The following is a 15077-nucleotide window of genomic DNA, read 5'->3' on the forward strand; positions in this document are numbered from 1 at the left end:
TCTTAGAAATTAAGTGGGGATGGGGAAAGCATTAATATTTCTTTGTATTTATTTTAGAACTTCCAGTGGTAGCGTTAAGGATTTAATTAATCCTTTTCTTGTGCTGTATCCACAAGGTCTCTAATCTTCGCTGTGTTCATTTCTTAAACATTTTAGTTGCCTTTCTCACAAGACATAAAGCTTCTTGAGTTGAGGCCTCTACAGTGGCACATCTCTCCCACCTGCCAGCCATTTCCCCTAGGCCTGCAGAAAAGCTCAAAATAGTTATTAAAAATCAGCCCTCAGGTCTGAGATAAATGAGATCTTAACTTTGGTCCCCACTCCAGCAGTGGGCTGAATACAACCCCGTTCCATGGCACCAGTGCAGAAAAGATGTGGATTACTTTAAAAGGCACATCATATTACTACAGTTACTGGTAATGAAAATCACCCGTTATCCTCACCTCTGTTTTGCCTGAAAGGTTATGGATGGGTAGTAATACTTTGCCCTAAAGAAGGGTACTGAAGGGGAAAGAGAGACTGAGAATAAACTCTGCCCCACCACATACACCACAATCCCATTCTTCATAAATTCCTCATTCATTTCAGGAACCCCACAGAAAGGGTCATCTTAAAAAATGATCATTAGATTCTACCCAAAAGGCTGTCATTATGATGGCTTCAGCTTTGCCCACTCTTCCTCCCTTACAAAACTCCAAGATAATCTGAGGGCTCCTCTACTTAGTGAGATTTCATAACTAAAAGCATTGAACTTTCGTAGTACCATCCGTGTGAATGAAAACTAAAAATAAATTTTGCATCTACATATGTACTGAAGTCGAAATGTCAGAATGACTGAATGAATGTTTTACCACTCATATGTGTCATGTCTTCCAAGCACAGCCCAAAATGTTATGCTCTCTTTACACCAATGGCATCACCACTCTTGGAAGATCAATCAGGACCCAACTAGACAAGAATTTACTTGTAACTGTTTCATGTTAGCACTTTTCCTCTAAGGTGTTGTATACTACTGCTTAAACAGTGTATTTTATTCTGTTTTTTAATTTAGAAAATAAAATAGCCCTCAAAACCTGTACTTATATGTTACTGATAATTTTATAATCTTATAATATGTTCTTCCTATTAAGTACTGAGTATATGAAAAGGTCTCTGAGAATATTTGAGTAAATAATAATAATAGGTATTATGTGACTGGCACATGCTATATAATTTACATCTATTATCTCATTGAATCCTCTAAACAGACCTATGAGACACTTAAAATCCATCCTCTCAGAAACCTTATAAATAAGTACCATAATCCTCATTTCACTGATGAAGAAAACTGAAGCCCAGAGTAGTAGAGTCACTTGCTAGTAAGTGGTAAAGTCAGCATTTCAACCCATATGTAACCTCAGAGCTTTTAGCATGTTATTATTATTAAGTACACATTAAACCTTGATCAACAGCACTCCACACAATAAAACCTTAACTGTAAAGAAACTTGGATCACAACATATTAGACAAAGAGGAAAATCAGATCTGAACACACATACATAACCTGATAGAAGGAATTTAGTTTAAAAAATTAAAAGCAAGCCAAACAAAATGTCCTTGTTAAGGTACATATTTAGCCCAATGCCTACGTAAATTCTACATTTGCTTCAGCAATGCTGTTCTTTGAGAAATGAGGTTCACAATGAAAACTTAGGCACACCACAGTATCATAAATTATTAAGGAAGAAAGCATGCTCTTTTATACAATACCATTTTATAAAGCTTCTCAACCACAAGAATTGGAAGAAAATATTTTCTGCTTAAATTTCAGTTTGCTAGAACACTAACCCTAACATCACCTTTCCCGTTTGTCCCTCATCTGCACCCTGGCCCAACACACAGTCTGTCAGTTGTGATAATGGAATTGCTATCCATTTGGGGAGGGTTGGTGGAGACATCAATGATCAATTTAAGGATATGAGTTGCTAAATGATATTTTCTATGTTCTTTGCACCTTAGTTCTTCATTCAAAGCCAATTAGGTAGGGGCACGTATGTAGGTGGTTACATGCCCCAGTGATGGGTTGGTAATGCTGTTGTTCTAATGATTGTTATGCATAAATCTTCAGCAGATTTTTCCCTTGTGCTGTCTTAAGTTGTAGGCATACTCTGTCTAAAACTTTATTCTTTTCATTATCCCCAGGCTTCTGTGGAAAAATAGATACGTTAAACTATAAACGACATTTGTGATCTTACCTGTTGGTTGTCAAGATTCATCAGTGTGAGACTGCATGTTGAGATGGTCAGTTTTATATTCATTCCTGAAAACTGAAGATTACTTTTGCCAAGAACTGTTGATAGGAACTTAACTGGAGGCTTTAAAAATTAAAGAAGAAAAACAAAACACTGTCAGGAATTTTGTCACAGAATGAATGTTAATGTTTTTTAAATGTTAAAAATGAGTCAAAGTCCAAACTCTTCCTTTCTATTTTACCTTATATAAATCAAATGAAAGGGAATGATTTTTATTAAATAAACATTTTTTTAAAATCAGAATGCAGCAAATTCTTTATTAAGTAGTGAAATTTAGGGCCTCAGAACTTTCTCCTAGTTTCTCTCCTCCCCAGGTGCTGGGAGTGGACTCCTGCTTGAATGTAAACAAATTCCTGTGAGAGTTTAGACCAGCTGAACTCTTGCGTCCTTTTCAATACGGCAAATCTAAAAGAAGAAAAATTTGACAATCCACTGAATCTAACGCCACAGAAGGCATTGATGAACTCTCCAATTACACAACTGCTTCCTTCTCTGAAGCCATCCCTGTTCCTCCCTCATCTTTCCCTTGCCAGAGTTAAAAAGTCCTCTCTACTAGTCTAATTGTTACCTTCAGATAATCATGATGCCTGAAATTCTAACATTGGGCATTCTTTTAGGTTAAATCGTTGTTTTCAGAAGGTCCTAATTGTTAAAATGAACAAATATTACTAGGAAGGCGTTAGCCCCTTCCACATTAACTCATTAATAAAGATGATTTACCAGAAATTACTAATAGAGATTTAGAAGAAGATCCTGAGGAAAGGGATATGTTTTTTTGTTTGTTTTGTTTTTGTTTGTTTGTTTGTTTTTTGAGACGGATTCTCGTTCCGTCGCCCAGGCTGGAGTGCAGTGGCGCGATCTGGAAAGGGACATGTTTTGATAGAAGTCAAAATTCTGGACCAGGCATTTCTCAAGAAGAGGAGGTGTGGGAGTTTGGTGAAGAATCATGAGAGTAGGGGGTACCCAGGAATTATAAAGAAAAGCACTGGGGTCATATGTCCACAAAGGCATACCAACAGGGGGGCGAGAGGGTGTGCTGGTAGATTTCCTCAGGCAGAAATGCCACTTACCAACTGATGACCTTGGACAAATAACCTTTCTAAGCCTCAATTTCCTTTTATGTAAAAAGTGGGGGGAAAACAGTAGCCACATCATAAGGGCTGTTGTGAAGATTAATAACTGGAGAACATTTAGCACAGTATTTGGCTAGGTACATGAGAGCTATTATTATTATTATTATTACTTATTTTTGCCCTTCCCAACATTAAAAATTCTAAGAAATAATTTGAGAGATTTAAATGCTTTGATGGATGCTTGGATTAAGTCCTGAAATCCTCTGCTGGAAAGTGGACCAGCTGATGGAAATCAGTGATTCCTCAGCATATGAATCAATACTTTGAGGCAATCAGTGAAAACACAATTTGTTTCTGTCCTAGTTTTGCTCTCATTTGATTCATTCTGGAGCCATACCAAACTGTTAAACACATACTGTTGAAATTTTTTCTTTTTTTTTTTTGAGACGGAGTCTCGCTCTGTCGCCAAGGCTGGAGTACAGTGGCCGAATCTCAGCTCACTGCAAACTCCGCCTCCCGGGTTTACGCCATTCTCCTGCCTCAGCCTCCCGAGTAGCTGGGACTACAGGCGCCCGCCACCTCGCCCGGCTAGTTTTTTTTTCGTATTTTTTAGTAGAGACGGGGTTTCACCGTGTTAGCCAGGATGGTCTCAATCTCCTGACCTCGTGATCGGCCCGTCTCGGCCTCCCAAAATGCTGGGATTACAGGCTTGAGCCACCGCGCCCGGCCACACTGTTGAAATTTAATGTACAGTTTTATTTTTAATTCCAAGCTCATTCTAAAATGTAGTGCAAACAATGTGAGGAAGGAGCCCTAAACCTCACAGCTATTACCACATCATAAAGCTGACTCTTGGTCTACTTTCTTTGCTTCTTACACGGCTCTGGGCAAAGCGAGCCTCACAATTCAGGGATTTTGTGTTCCCCGCAGCGATTTTATTAACAGCAAGTTGTTCATTTGCTTCTCTAGAGTTTCTTTTCCATGCTAGTTTAAAAAGTATTATTAAGAGGCCGGTGCGGTGGCTCATGCCTGTAATCCCAGCACTTTGGGAGGCCGAGGTGAGCAGTTCACGAAGTCAGGAGTTGGAGACCAGCCTGACCAACATGGCGAAACCTGTCTCTACTAAAAACACAAAAATAAGCCAGGTGTGGTGGCGTGTGCCTGTAATCCCAGCTACTCAGGAGGCTGAGGTAGGAGAATCACTTGAACCTGGGAGGCGGAGGTCACAGTGAGCCGAGATCATGCCACTGCACTCCAGCCTGGGCAATAGAGCAAGACTCTGTTGCTCAAAAAAAAAAAAAAAATATATATATATATATATATATGAAATGCAAATTAAATTATAACACTATCTCATAGTTGAAAAGCATTTTGTTATCTGTAAAGAACTTTTGTATAAGTCATCTTAATTTTGTTCTCACCATAACCTTAATCTCGTGGGATATGCCCAAAATGTATTTATTATATAGGAGACAAAGTCTTTCATGCCATTATTAGAAATGTCCTAACAGTTAAAAGACCCATGGAAGAGAAAGGAGTGGAAAGCACACAGGATGGGCAGTGAGGCAACTGGAATTCAAGTCCCAGGTGTGATCCTAACTTGTCAAGGGACCTTAGACAACTCTGGAACCCCCTCAATGTCTTTGTTTACAAAACAGGAGTAATACTATCACTTCCATTCTTCCACCTCTAGCCATGGGAGGTCTTAGGAGAATCAAATTTAGTATTAATAATAAAGTATATGGAAATGCACAGTATACGGCAAAGTGCTAACAAACTGTAGTGATTATAATTACTACTTTCAAAATGAATTTTGGCAATTTTGCTACAGGATTTCTTCTTCAAGAAAGAGATAGGGGAGAAACTGTAGACCCTGGCCTTGGGAGAGGTCATTATGGGAATGAGAGGAGAAAGGAACAGAAAGGGGAGGCTGAGGATGGGATACTGACCAACTTTTACAAAAGAGTGGAGGCAGACCTGGCAGAAGTGCTTATCCATATTTTACAAAGAGAAAAGCATTAAGATAGGGAAACATTAATTGACTGTATCTGGGTCAATTTATTGGTACTGACATAGCAGCCTAGCTCTTCTTACTCCATATGGCATAGTCTCTCAGGAATCCCCAGTTCTTTCAGTTATTCATTAACCTTTAGACTTCAAAACTCATAGGAGATCACATAAATAGATAAATCATTTATCCATTAGCACTCCAAACTGCTAATGATGCAGTATCTAACAGACCTAAGGAATCAAACAAAGATCTGACTATATTCAACTGGCCCTACATCGTTTTTTGGCTCTCTCCCTGCAGGGCAGATGCTTGGCAAAAGGGCAGATAACATCGTGATTAAGTGTGTAGATGCTGGACCAGACTACCTGGGCTTGACCTAGCTCCTCCACACACTGACTGGGTCACTGAGCAAGTTACTTAACCTCTTGGGGCCTCAGTTTCCTCATCTGTAAAATGGGGACAAACAATAACACTTGTGGCTAGGTTTTTTGTGATGATTAACAAAGTATAAAAACCACAGCATTCCAAAACTTATGGGATGCAGTGAAAACAGTGAGTGCTAGGAGGAAAAATCATAAATATAAACACTTTTATTAAAAAAGCAGAAAGATCTCAAGTCAAAAACCTAACATTGTAACTTAAGGAACTAGAAAAAAACAAAACCCAAAGCTAGCGGAAACAAGGAAATCATAAAGATTAGAACAGAGATAAAATAGAGAATAGAAAAATAGAGAAAATTAATTAAACCAAAAGTTGGTTCTTCCAAAAGATCGGCAAAACTGGCAAACCTTTAACTAGATGAATTAAGGCAAAAAAGAGAAAAGACTCAAATTACTAAAATCAGAAATGAAAGTGAAGACTTTACTACCAATTCTACAGAAATAAAAAGGATTATAAGAGACTACTGTGAACAATTGTATGCCAACAAGTTGGAGAACCTAGATACAATGGACAAATTGCTAGAATACCTATCAAGACGAAATCATAAAGAAACGGAAAATGTGAATAGGCTTGGTGAGAATATGGAGAAATTAGAACCCTTGTGCATTATTGGTGGGAGTGTAAAATGGTACAGCTGCTGTAGAAAACAGTATGGTAGTTCCTCAAACAATGAAAAAATAGAATAACCACATGATCCAGCAATTCTACTTCTGGGTATATACCCAATATAATTGAAAGGAAGGTCTCTAAAAGATTTTGTAACTCACGTTCATAGCAGCATTATTCATAATAGCTAAGCTGTGGAAGCAACCTAGTGTCCATCTACGGAAGAATGAATAAGCAAAATGTGGTCTATACATACAACGCAAAATTATTCAGCTATAAAAAGGAAGTAAATTCCGACATCTGCTATGACATGGATGAACCTTGAGGACATTATGCTAAGTGAATTAAGCCAGTCATAAAAGGACCAATACTGTATGATTCCACTCATATATAGTATCTAGAGTACTCAAAATCATAGAGACAGAAAGTAGAATTGTGGTTGCCAGGGTCTGGGGAGATAGGGGACTGGGGAGTTACGGTTTAATGTGTAGAGTTTCAGTTTTGCAAGATGAAAAGAGTTCTAAAGATGGATGATGGTGATGGCTGCACAAAAATATGAATGTACTTAATATCACTGAACTGTACACTTAAAAAGGGTTAAGATGAGGCTGGGAGTGGTGGCTCATGCCTATAATTCCAGCACTTTGGGAGGCTGAGGTGGGTAGATCACTTGAGGCCAGAGAGTTAGAGACCAGCCTGGCCAACACGGCAAAACCTCATCTCTACTAAAAATACAAAAATCAGCCAGGCATGGTGGCACATGATTGCAATCCCAGCTACTCGGGAGGCTGAGGCATTGAGAATTGTTTGAACCCCTGGGAGGCGGAGGTTGCAGTGAGCCGCTGGACTCCAGCCTGGGTGACAGAGTGAAACCGTCTCAAAAAAAAAAAAAAAAAAAGGTTAAGATGGTAAAGTTTATGTTATGGATATTTTACCACAATAAAGTGGAGAGAAAAGAAAAGAAAAGAAAAGAAAAAGGGGTAAAGTGCTGGAAAGAGTCCCTGGCACATATTAAGTACTCAATACATGCTAGCTATTGGAGGAAACCAGCTGCTTTTCTGTTTTTCTCTGCAAGTGTACTTTCCAGATAGATGATAGCCAGGTTTGCTTTGTTTTATTTTGGGATGGGGAATCCCTGCTCCTTAGATGAGAAAATCTTGCCTGTTAGTTGGAATCATCCAGTTGAAGCATTCTAATCAGAAATTATGAGAAGCAGGAAGAGGTTAGAGATTACTTTGGAACCATGGGTTCTGTGAAAGAAACTAGTCATAGGGAGTCCTTAATAGAATTTAAGAGCCATTTGTCAGAATGTTTCATACCATGTGGGTTCTCTGAGTCACTCTGGGTGACACTGGTTCAGCCCTATGTAATATAATGAAGAATGATAACCGAAAACAGGGCAGAATGGTATAGAAATAGAACCCTAAGCTGGGAATCTGAAGACTTGGCTTCTACAGCTGGCTCTGACCTTAATCACCCTAGTGACTCAGACAAATACCATCTCTTGTCTCAGATTCAGTTTAGTAGCTGGCAAAATGAAAATGTTAGACCAGAAGATCTCTTTAAAAACCCTTCTCAGCCAGGTGTGGTGGCTCACGCCTATAGTCCCAGCACTTTGGGAGGCTGAGGTGGGCAGATCACGAGGTCAGGAGATTGAGACCATCCTGGCTAACACGGTGAAACCCTGTCTCTACTAAAAATACAGAAAAATTAGCCAGGCTTGGTGGCAGGCGCCTGTAGTCTCAGCTACTCAGGAGGCTGAGGCAGGAGAATGGCGTGAACCTGGGAGGCGGAGCTTGCAGTGAGCCAAGATTGCGCCACTACACTCCAGCCTGGGCGACAGAGCGAGACTCCGTCTCAAAAACAAAAAACAAAAAAACAAAAAGCCAAACAAAACAAAAAAAACCCTACACTTAAACAGTCTGCAATTCTATATGATTTATATAGTTATCTTAAGAGCTTTTGTATCGGCCCTTTGGACTTTTCAAACCAACAAAATATTCTAGGGCTCACAGCTTAATAGCAATAATACTAGCTACCATTAACACAGATGCCAGACGCCGTGGTAGGTAGTATGTAGACATCACTTCATTTATTTCTTACATAACCCTATAAAGTAAGTGCTATTTTCTCCCATTTTACAGATGAGTAAACCAAGGATCCAAGAGGTTAAGTGACTTGTCCAAGAGTACACCGTTTGTAGGTGGCTGAGGCAGGACTTCAATCCGAGTCTGTCTAACATCAAAACTTTTGCTTTCTTTCCACAGGGAAAGCTACTCTACCCATGCGTTACTAGCTCACCTTTACCGCTATCCATATTTATACTAGAAAACAGGCCAGGAAGCCTAAAAGGTCTAAAATGTTGTAATGCAGAATACATACATTATAAAATGTGGAAACTGGAAGGCACTAAACTGGTCATTTAGTTCAACTCCCTAACTCCACACTCCACAGGAAGAACGGAGTCTCAGCAAGATGAGATTCCATGCTCCCTGGTCAGTAAGAGCCAAGTCCGGCACCCTACATTTCTGACATAAAGCCCAGGGGCTTTCTCCCCTCTGCAGCTGGAGGCATCGCCACGTCAGACAGCCTCGGGCAACTCGGAAAGATTTGAGGGAGAAGAGTAGCTTTGAGTGCAGCTCTGATATCATGCCACCTAATAAAGGCCAGGCTGGACTTTGGGTCATATGGTGGGATGAACTAACAGCGATTTTCATACTCTCTTTGCCATCATGAGGGACACAAAGCAAGAAAACCACCGCAACATTTACCTTTCGCTTTTTAATGGCTCCATTTGCCCCGGGGACAGCTTCACACAGGCGACTTATTGCTTCCCTAAAGAACAGAAACCATACAAATAAAGACTTAGCATACTACCTCCACACAGTAAGTGTTTAAGAAATGTTAGAAATTATCACGACCAAAAAGTACACATACATAATAGTGAGTCCAACACACATGATATTCTCCCAGCCCCACAGGAGGAAATGCTGTACTTACTCCTTCTGCAGGAAAACCTAGCAGCACCCTAACAGTGAACAATCGCTTCACAACAAGGAGCTCCACTGTTCGCTTTTTTCATCTCTGTTTTTCCTTGGATTTTCAGATTTTGGTTTTTGTGTTGTTGATTTTTAACCAAAAAGGAGGGGCAGGGCATTGTCATCTGGAAATACTTTGCAGTGTTACCTCTAGCAAAATCATCTCTGTAATGTTATGAATAAAAAGCTTCATAGTATCTCAGAACTAAAGACAATTAAATACAAAAATAACCTGACACTAGAGGAAATTTAAAAGGATCGGGAGAATGTTGAACTTCAAGGTGGTCTCAGATGGAGTTTTATTGACTAGGTTGCTGCTACAAGCCATTGAGCTTTCATGTAATTTCACAGAAGAAAAGAAATCAATATCAAATTTCCTCCTTTGCTTACTTTTCTGCCCTTCCTATATATTGCGCTTCCTGAGAGAAAGGCACCGCTAAAATAAGTAGTTGCTCCTTAATGGAAGTGGTGAAGGAACTGGCGCCCTCCTTTCCAGAAATGCAGTTAAAACTAAAAGCTTTTGTCTCTGGGACTCTGAGCATTCATAACTGCCCAAGCTTTCACTCTGTGTAATCTGAACCTTAGCCTTGTGGCTTTGAACACATATATTAAACTTTTCACAAGGCAAATGAAAATCTCTTCCGGATTCCCCAGAGATCATTGTTTAAATTAATAAACTATATTCTCACACACACGCACACCCCAACACATATACACATGCAACACTATTATAGTTTTTATATATATTATATTTCACAATAGTATTTTCTAAAGTTTAGATTCCCAAAGGAAGTGGGGAGACGTCAGAGAGAGGAATGCAAACCCATTTTTGTTTTGTTTTGTTTTGTTTTTGTTTTGAGACGGAGTCTCACTCTGTTGCCCAGGCTGGAGTGCAGTGGCACAATCTTGGCTCACTGCAAGCTCCACCCTCCAGGTTCACGCCATTCTCCTGCCTCAGCCTCCCGAGTAGCTGGGACTACAGGCGCCCACCACCACTCCCGGCTAATTTTTTTGTATTTTTAGTAGAGACGGGATTTCACCATGTTAGCCAGGTTAGTCTCGATCTCCTGACCTCGTGATCTGCCCGCCTCAGCCTCCCAAAGTGCTGGGATTACAGGTGTGAGCCACTGCGCCTGGCCATGCAGACCTATTTTTATAACTATAGCTATGATAGGTTGTAGTGCAGAGCAATGTTCTTCTAGAAAATACTTTTGAAAGATAATTAGAATTCCCAAAGATTCTAGGCATTATTTTGCACTTATAAATGTATGTTTTAGCTCAGATCATTTTTTCTATATAAATGAAACTCTTTTTCAAGGTATTATCTTGTTAGATTTTTGTATAATTATCTGCAATCAAAGGATAGAATGGATCTTTGGTTAGCATATATTCTCAGGATTTCATATTTATTGTTTCTCTAGGATTCTATCCTTTGTTCTCCGGAGTCAAATAGAAGGATAACACAGAGAGTTGGGCTCTCTGGCTTGGTTGGTTGATTGATGTTTTGAGTCATCTTAATGATTACTCAATAATTGATAAGACTCATAATTAATCCAAACTGGCACTGATACTGCCAAAATAGCTAGTCCAGGCACCCCACTATATTGACAGTATTTAATAAAGAGATATTATAAGATAGGGCAGATCCTTTACTCCATGAGAGTGATTTGGATATTTTGGTCTAAAAATACAAAAAATTAGCCAGGCGTGGTGGCAGGCACCTGTAATCCCAGCTACTTGGGAGGTTGAGGCAGGAGAATCACTTGAATCCGAGAGGTGGAGGTTGCAGCAAGCCGAGATCGCGCCATTGCACTCCAGCCTGGGCAAAAAGAATGAAACTCCGGTCTCAAAAAATAAATAAATAAATAAATAAATAAATAAATAAGTTGACTATAAATGATGTGAACTTAAAGTAAAAACAAAGGTGAATATTGATGTTGCCAAATATAATAACAACAACAATAATAATATAACAATAATTATATGCCAACTATAGTAACTTTTTATTAGAAGTTGTTACTTTTATATAGCAACTCGTAATTTCATAAACTGTTTTCCCACACATTTGTTTTTTTGATTCTCACACCAAGTATCAATGTCTTCTAACAAAAAGTAATGCAGTGAATTTAAGTTGAAGGGAATACTTTACAGCATGAATACCTCTCAAGGAGGTTTTAAAAGGATGAACCTTCCCGGAAGGGAGGGGATTAGAATTTCTCGACAGACAGAAGAACATAGGTGAAGACACCAAAACACAAAGTATCATGATATGAGGGGAATTACAGGTACTTTCATATTGCTGGAGCATAACATATGGTAGAACAAGAGTGAATATGAACTAAGAGATAAGAGTCTAAATACTGTTTCTGTGAAGTGCCGGACAGTAAATATTTCAGACTTTGCTCTTTTGCAAGTACTCAACTCTGCTATTGTAGTGCAAAAAGCAGCCTTAGACAATATGTAGACAAGTGAGCATGGCTGTGTTCCAACAAAACTTTATAGAAACTGGTGGCTGGCCAGATCTGGCCCATGGGCTACAGTTTCTTGACCCGTGGATCCAATAATTCACACAAAAGGAGAGAGAAATCATTCGGTTTTTTAAGATGGGAAAATATTCACATTCATTATAATTTTAAAATTGAAAATTAAAACAACAAGATACTTCACTCATTAAATTAGGGAAAAAAAATACAAAACCCAGTGTTGGAAAAGATGGGAAATATTCTGCTTTAGGCATATTTATCAATTGCCAGGGGCCTCGGTTAGTATTAATACAATCTTTCTAGAGAGTAATTTGGTAAAAGTTGACAAATGTCAAAATTTCTCAGCGCATGGGCGGGGCGTGGTGGCACACACTTGTAGTCCCAGCTACTTGGGAGGCTTGCTTGAGCCCAGGAGTTCAAGGCTGCAGTGCCACTGCACTCCCGCCTGGGTGACAGAGCGAGACCCTGTCTCTAAAAACAATTTGTTTAAATAATTTATTACAGCCTTTGACAAGGTGGGGAGAAGCCTGTATTGGGATAGCATTGAGTATATAAGTAAAAAAACACTTCACATAAGAAACCAACCCAAAGTCTTGCGATATAGAGATAAAACATATCAAAATGGATATTGCCACTTGGACTATAGAAATATGAAGAAGTCTATAGAAATTAGTGTGAAAAAGTAGAACTTGTAACAGTATGTACACATTAGTAGCAGCTATATCAAATTAATCCTGTGTAAATAGTAATGTAGAAAAAGCTTATGAACTATGGCTTGGTTTTAGGTGTTTTTTGTGTGTGTGGTTTGCTATTTCATTTCTGATTCTACTGGTGTTTAGATATAAACAAGGTAAACAATGTTATGTTTTACTTTCATTGTGCACTTGATTGGATAAGTAATCCTTTAAAATATTGAAAATAATGCATAGTAAATTCCTTCAGCAGGAGTTTTGCTAGTGTGAGACAAAGGTGTTGAGATGTGAAGGCACATCAAAAATGTCCCAATGGAGAGGTGACACCCATAGAGAGATCGGACAATGTTCATGTTATGGATACTAACAGGTGTTCTTTATTTCTCTCTCTGCTCCCATTCCAACTTAGCTTTTAACCCCTCCATCTTTGTAGCCACTAAATCCATATTTCCTTTTTCAGTTTTTTTTAATAGAGCTACCTGTTTCTATTCCCAAAAGTTTCAAAAACATAAAAAATCTTGAGTGCATTTAGTAAAGCCTTTTAGAATGGTACACCTTGCAGTAGCAGCGAGCCCAAGCTTCAGTGAAAGAACAGCCCCCATTTATATTTATTTAATTTTTTGTTTTTGTAGAGATGGGGTCTCACTCTGTTGCCCAGGTTGGAGTGCAGTGGTGTGATCATAGCTCACTGCAGCCTCAACCTCCTTGGGCTCAAGCAATCCTCCCACCTCTACCTCCCATGTAGCTGGGACCACTACAACTGGCAAGCACCACCATAATTGGCTAATTTTTTCTTTTCCTTTTTTATTTCGTGTAGAGACAGTGTCTCCCTATGTTGCCTGGGTTGGTCTTGAACTCCTGAGCTCAAGTGAGACTCCCACCTCAGCCTACCAAGGTTCTGGGATTAGAGGTGTGAGCCATAGCTCCTGGCCAGCCCCTATTTACTAAGCACTCTCTATGGTCAGGCTCAGAAGTGAACACCTTATGTACATCATTTCATTGAGTCATAACAGTATCATTCCAAGGTACGGACTTCACCCTCATTTTACCAATGAGGATACTAAAGTTCAAAGAATTTAAATAACTGTGTACAAATAAGGCAATTGACAGTGGGAGAGACAGAATGCAAATCCACTTCTGACTTCAAAACCCACAAGCACTGGGAAGGAACCACATTGCCAGATGGATGAAAAGGAGGGAGTCGTAGGCTCTAGAGGCTAGGGGAAGTAGTATATTGACTGTCCTTCCCTTGCTCACTCCCCTAACACAGTGAGGGGAGGCTCTTTGGCCAATCGCTAACACCAGCGTGGCTGGGGTAAACTACCCAGGCAAAAGGACAAAGTGGTAGGGGCTGACTCTTCTTAGAAAAGACTTACTCGGATGCCCCTGCCCTGCCCCAGCCCTCTGCTGTCTATGCGCTGGCTGCCACCTCCTGGAAGAAACGAGCATCTGGAGCCAGGCTCTGCCCACATGGGCAACATACATGAGTACGCACTCACACGCTCACTCAGGACTGCATATTTGAGGCGTGTGAGGCTTTACAGAGCCCCCAAAATCTCTTGATGTACAAAACTCTGCTCAAAAGAAAAAAAGGGGAAAATTTGGGTTTATGAACTTGCTTTAAAAAGTAATTATCAGCCAGGCACAGTGGCTCATGCCTGTAGTCCCACCACGCAGGGAGGCCAAGGCAAGAGGATCCCTCAAGGCCAGGACTTTGAGACAAACTGGACAACATAGTGAGACCTTGTCTCCACAAAAATATATATATATTTTAAATTGCCAGGCGTAGCAGTGCACACCTGTGGCCACAGCTACCCAGGAGCCCAGTGCAGGAGGATTGCTTGAGCCTAGGAGTTCAAGGCTGCAGTGAGCTAGGATTATATCACTGCACTCCAGTCTGGGTGACAGAGCAAGACCCTGTCTCAAAAAAATAGTACTTATTAATTTTTTGAATTGGAGACTCTAAGATGAGCCATGCCTCTCTCCAATAAAAGGCCTATTTGTACAAACTTTTCTTTTCTTTTTTTTTTTTATTTTTGTTTTTTTGGGACAGATCTTGCTCTGGTTGCCCAGGCTGGAATGCAATGGTGCGATCTCGGCTCACTGCAACCTCCGCCTCCAGGGTTCAAGCAATTCTCCTGCTTCAGCCTCCCAAGTAGCTGGAATTACAGGCACCCGCCACCACACCCCGCTAATTTTTGTATTTTTAGTGGAGATGGGGTTTCACCACGTTGGCCAGGCTGGTCTCAAACTCCCAACCTCAGGCGATCTGGCCGCCTGGCCTTTCAAAGTGCTGGGATTACAGACATGAGCCACCGCGCCCGGCCTGTACAAACTTTTCTATTCCGTTTAAGAAGGTCCACTCCTCACCCCAAAGCTCCCCAGAACATTCTGTGGACCTCTTAGAAATCACAGATCCCAGGTTAAGAATTACTGCTTTAA

At 40.1% G+C, this 15077-nt stretch overlaps 1 protein-coding gene across 1 annotated transcript in view; it reads right to left on the reverse strand.

Annotated features, from left to right (window-relative positions):
* SHC4 (SHC adaptor protein 4) overlaps nucleotides 1–15077 on the reverse strand; it is a 142747-nt gene that overhangs the window by 59430 nt on the left and 68240 nt on the right. The window contains exons 3-4 of the mRNA XM_050797168.1: nucleotides 9194–9257; nucleotides 2235–2354 (exon numbers count right to left, since the gene is read on the reverse strand). Of these exons, the coding sequence (XP_050653125.1) occupies nucleotides 2235–2354; nucleotides 9194–9257 (184 nt within the window). The remainder of the gene's footprint in view (nucleotides 1–2234; nucleotides 2355–9193; nucleotides 9258–15077) is intronic.

Source organism: Macaca thibetana, chromosome 7, assembly GCF_024542745.1.
Source record: "Macaca thibetana thibetana isolate TM-01 chromosome 7, ASM2454274v1, whole genome shotgun sequence".
Classification (NCBI taxonomy): Eukaryota; Metazoa; Chordata; class Mammalia; order Primates; family Cercopithecidae; genus Macaca; species Macaca thibetana.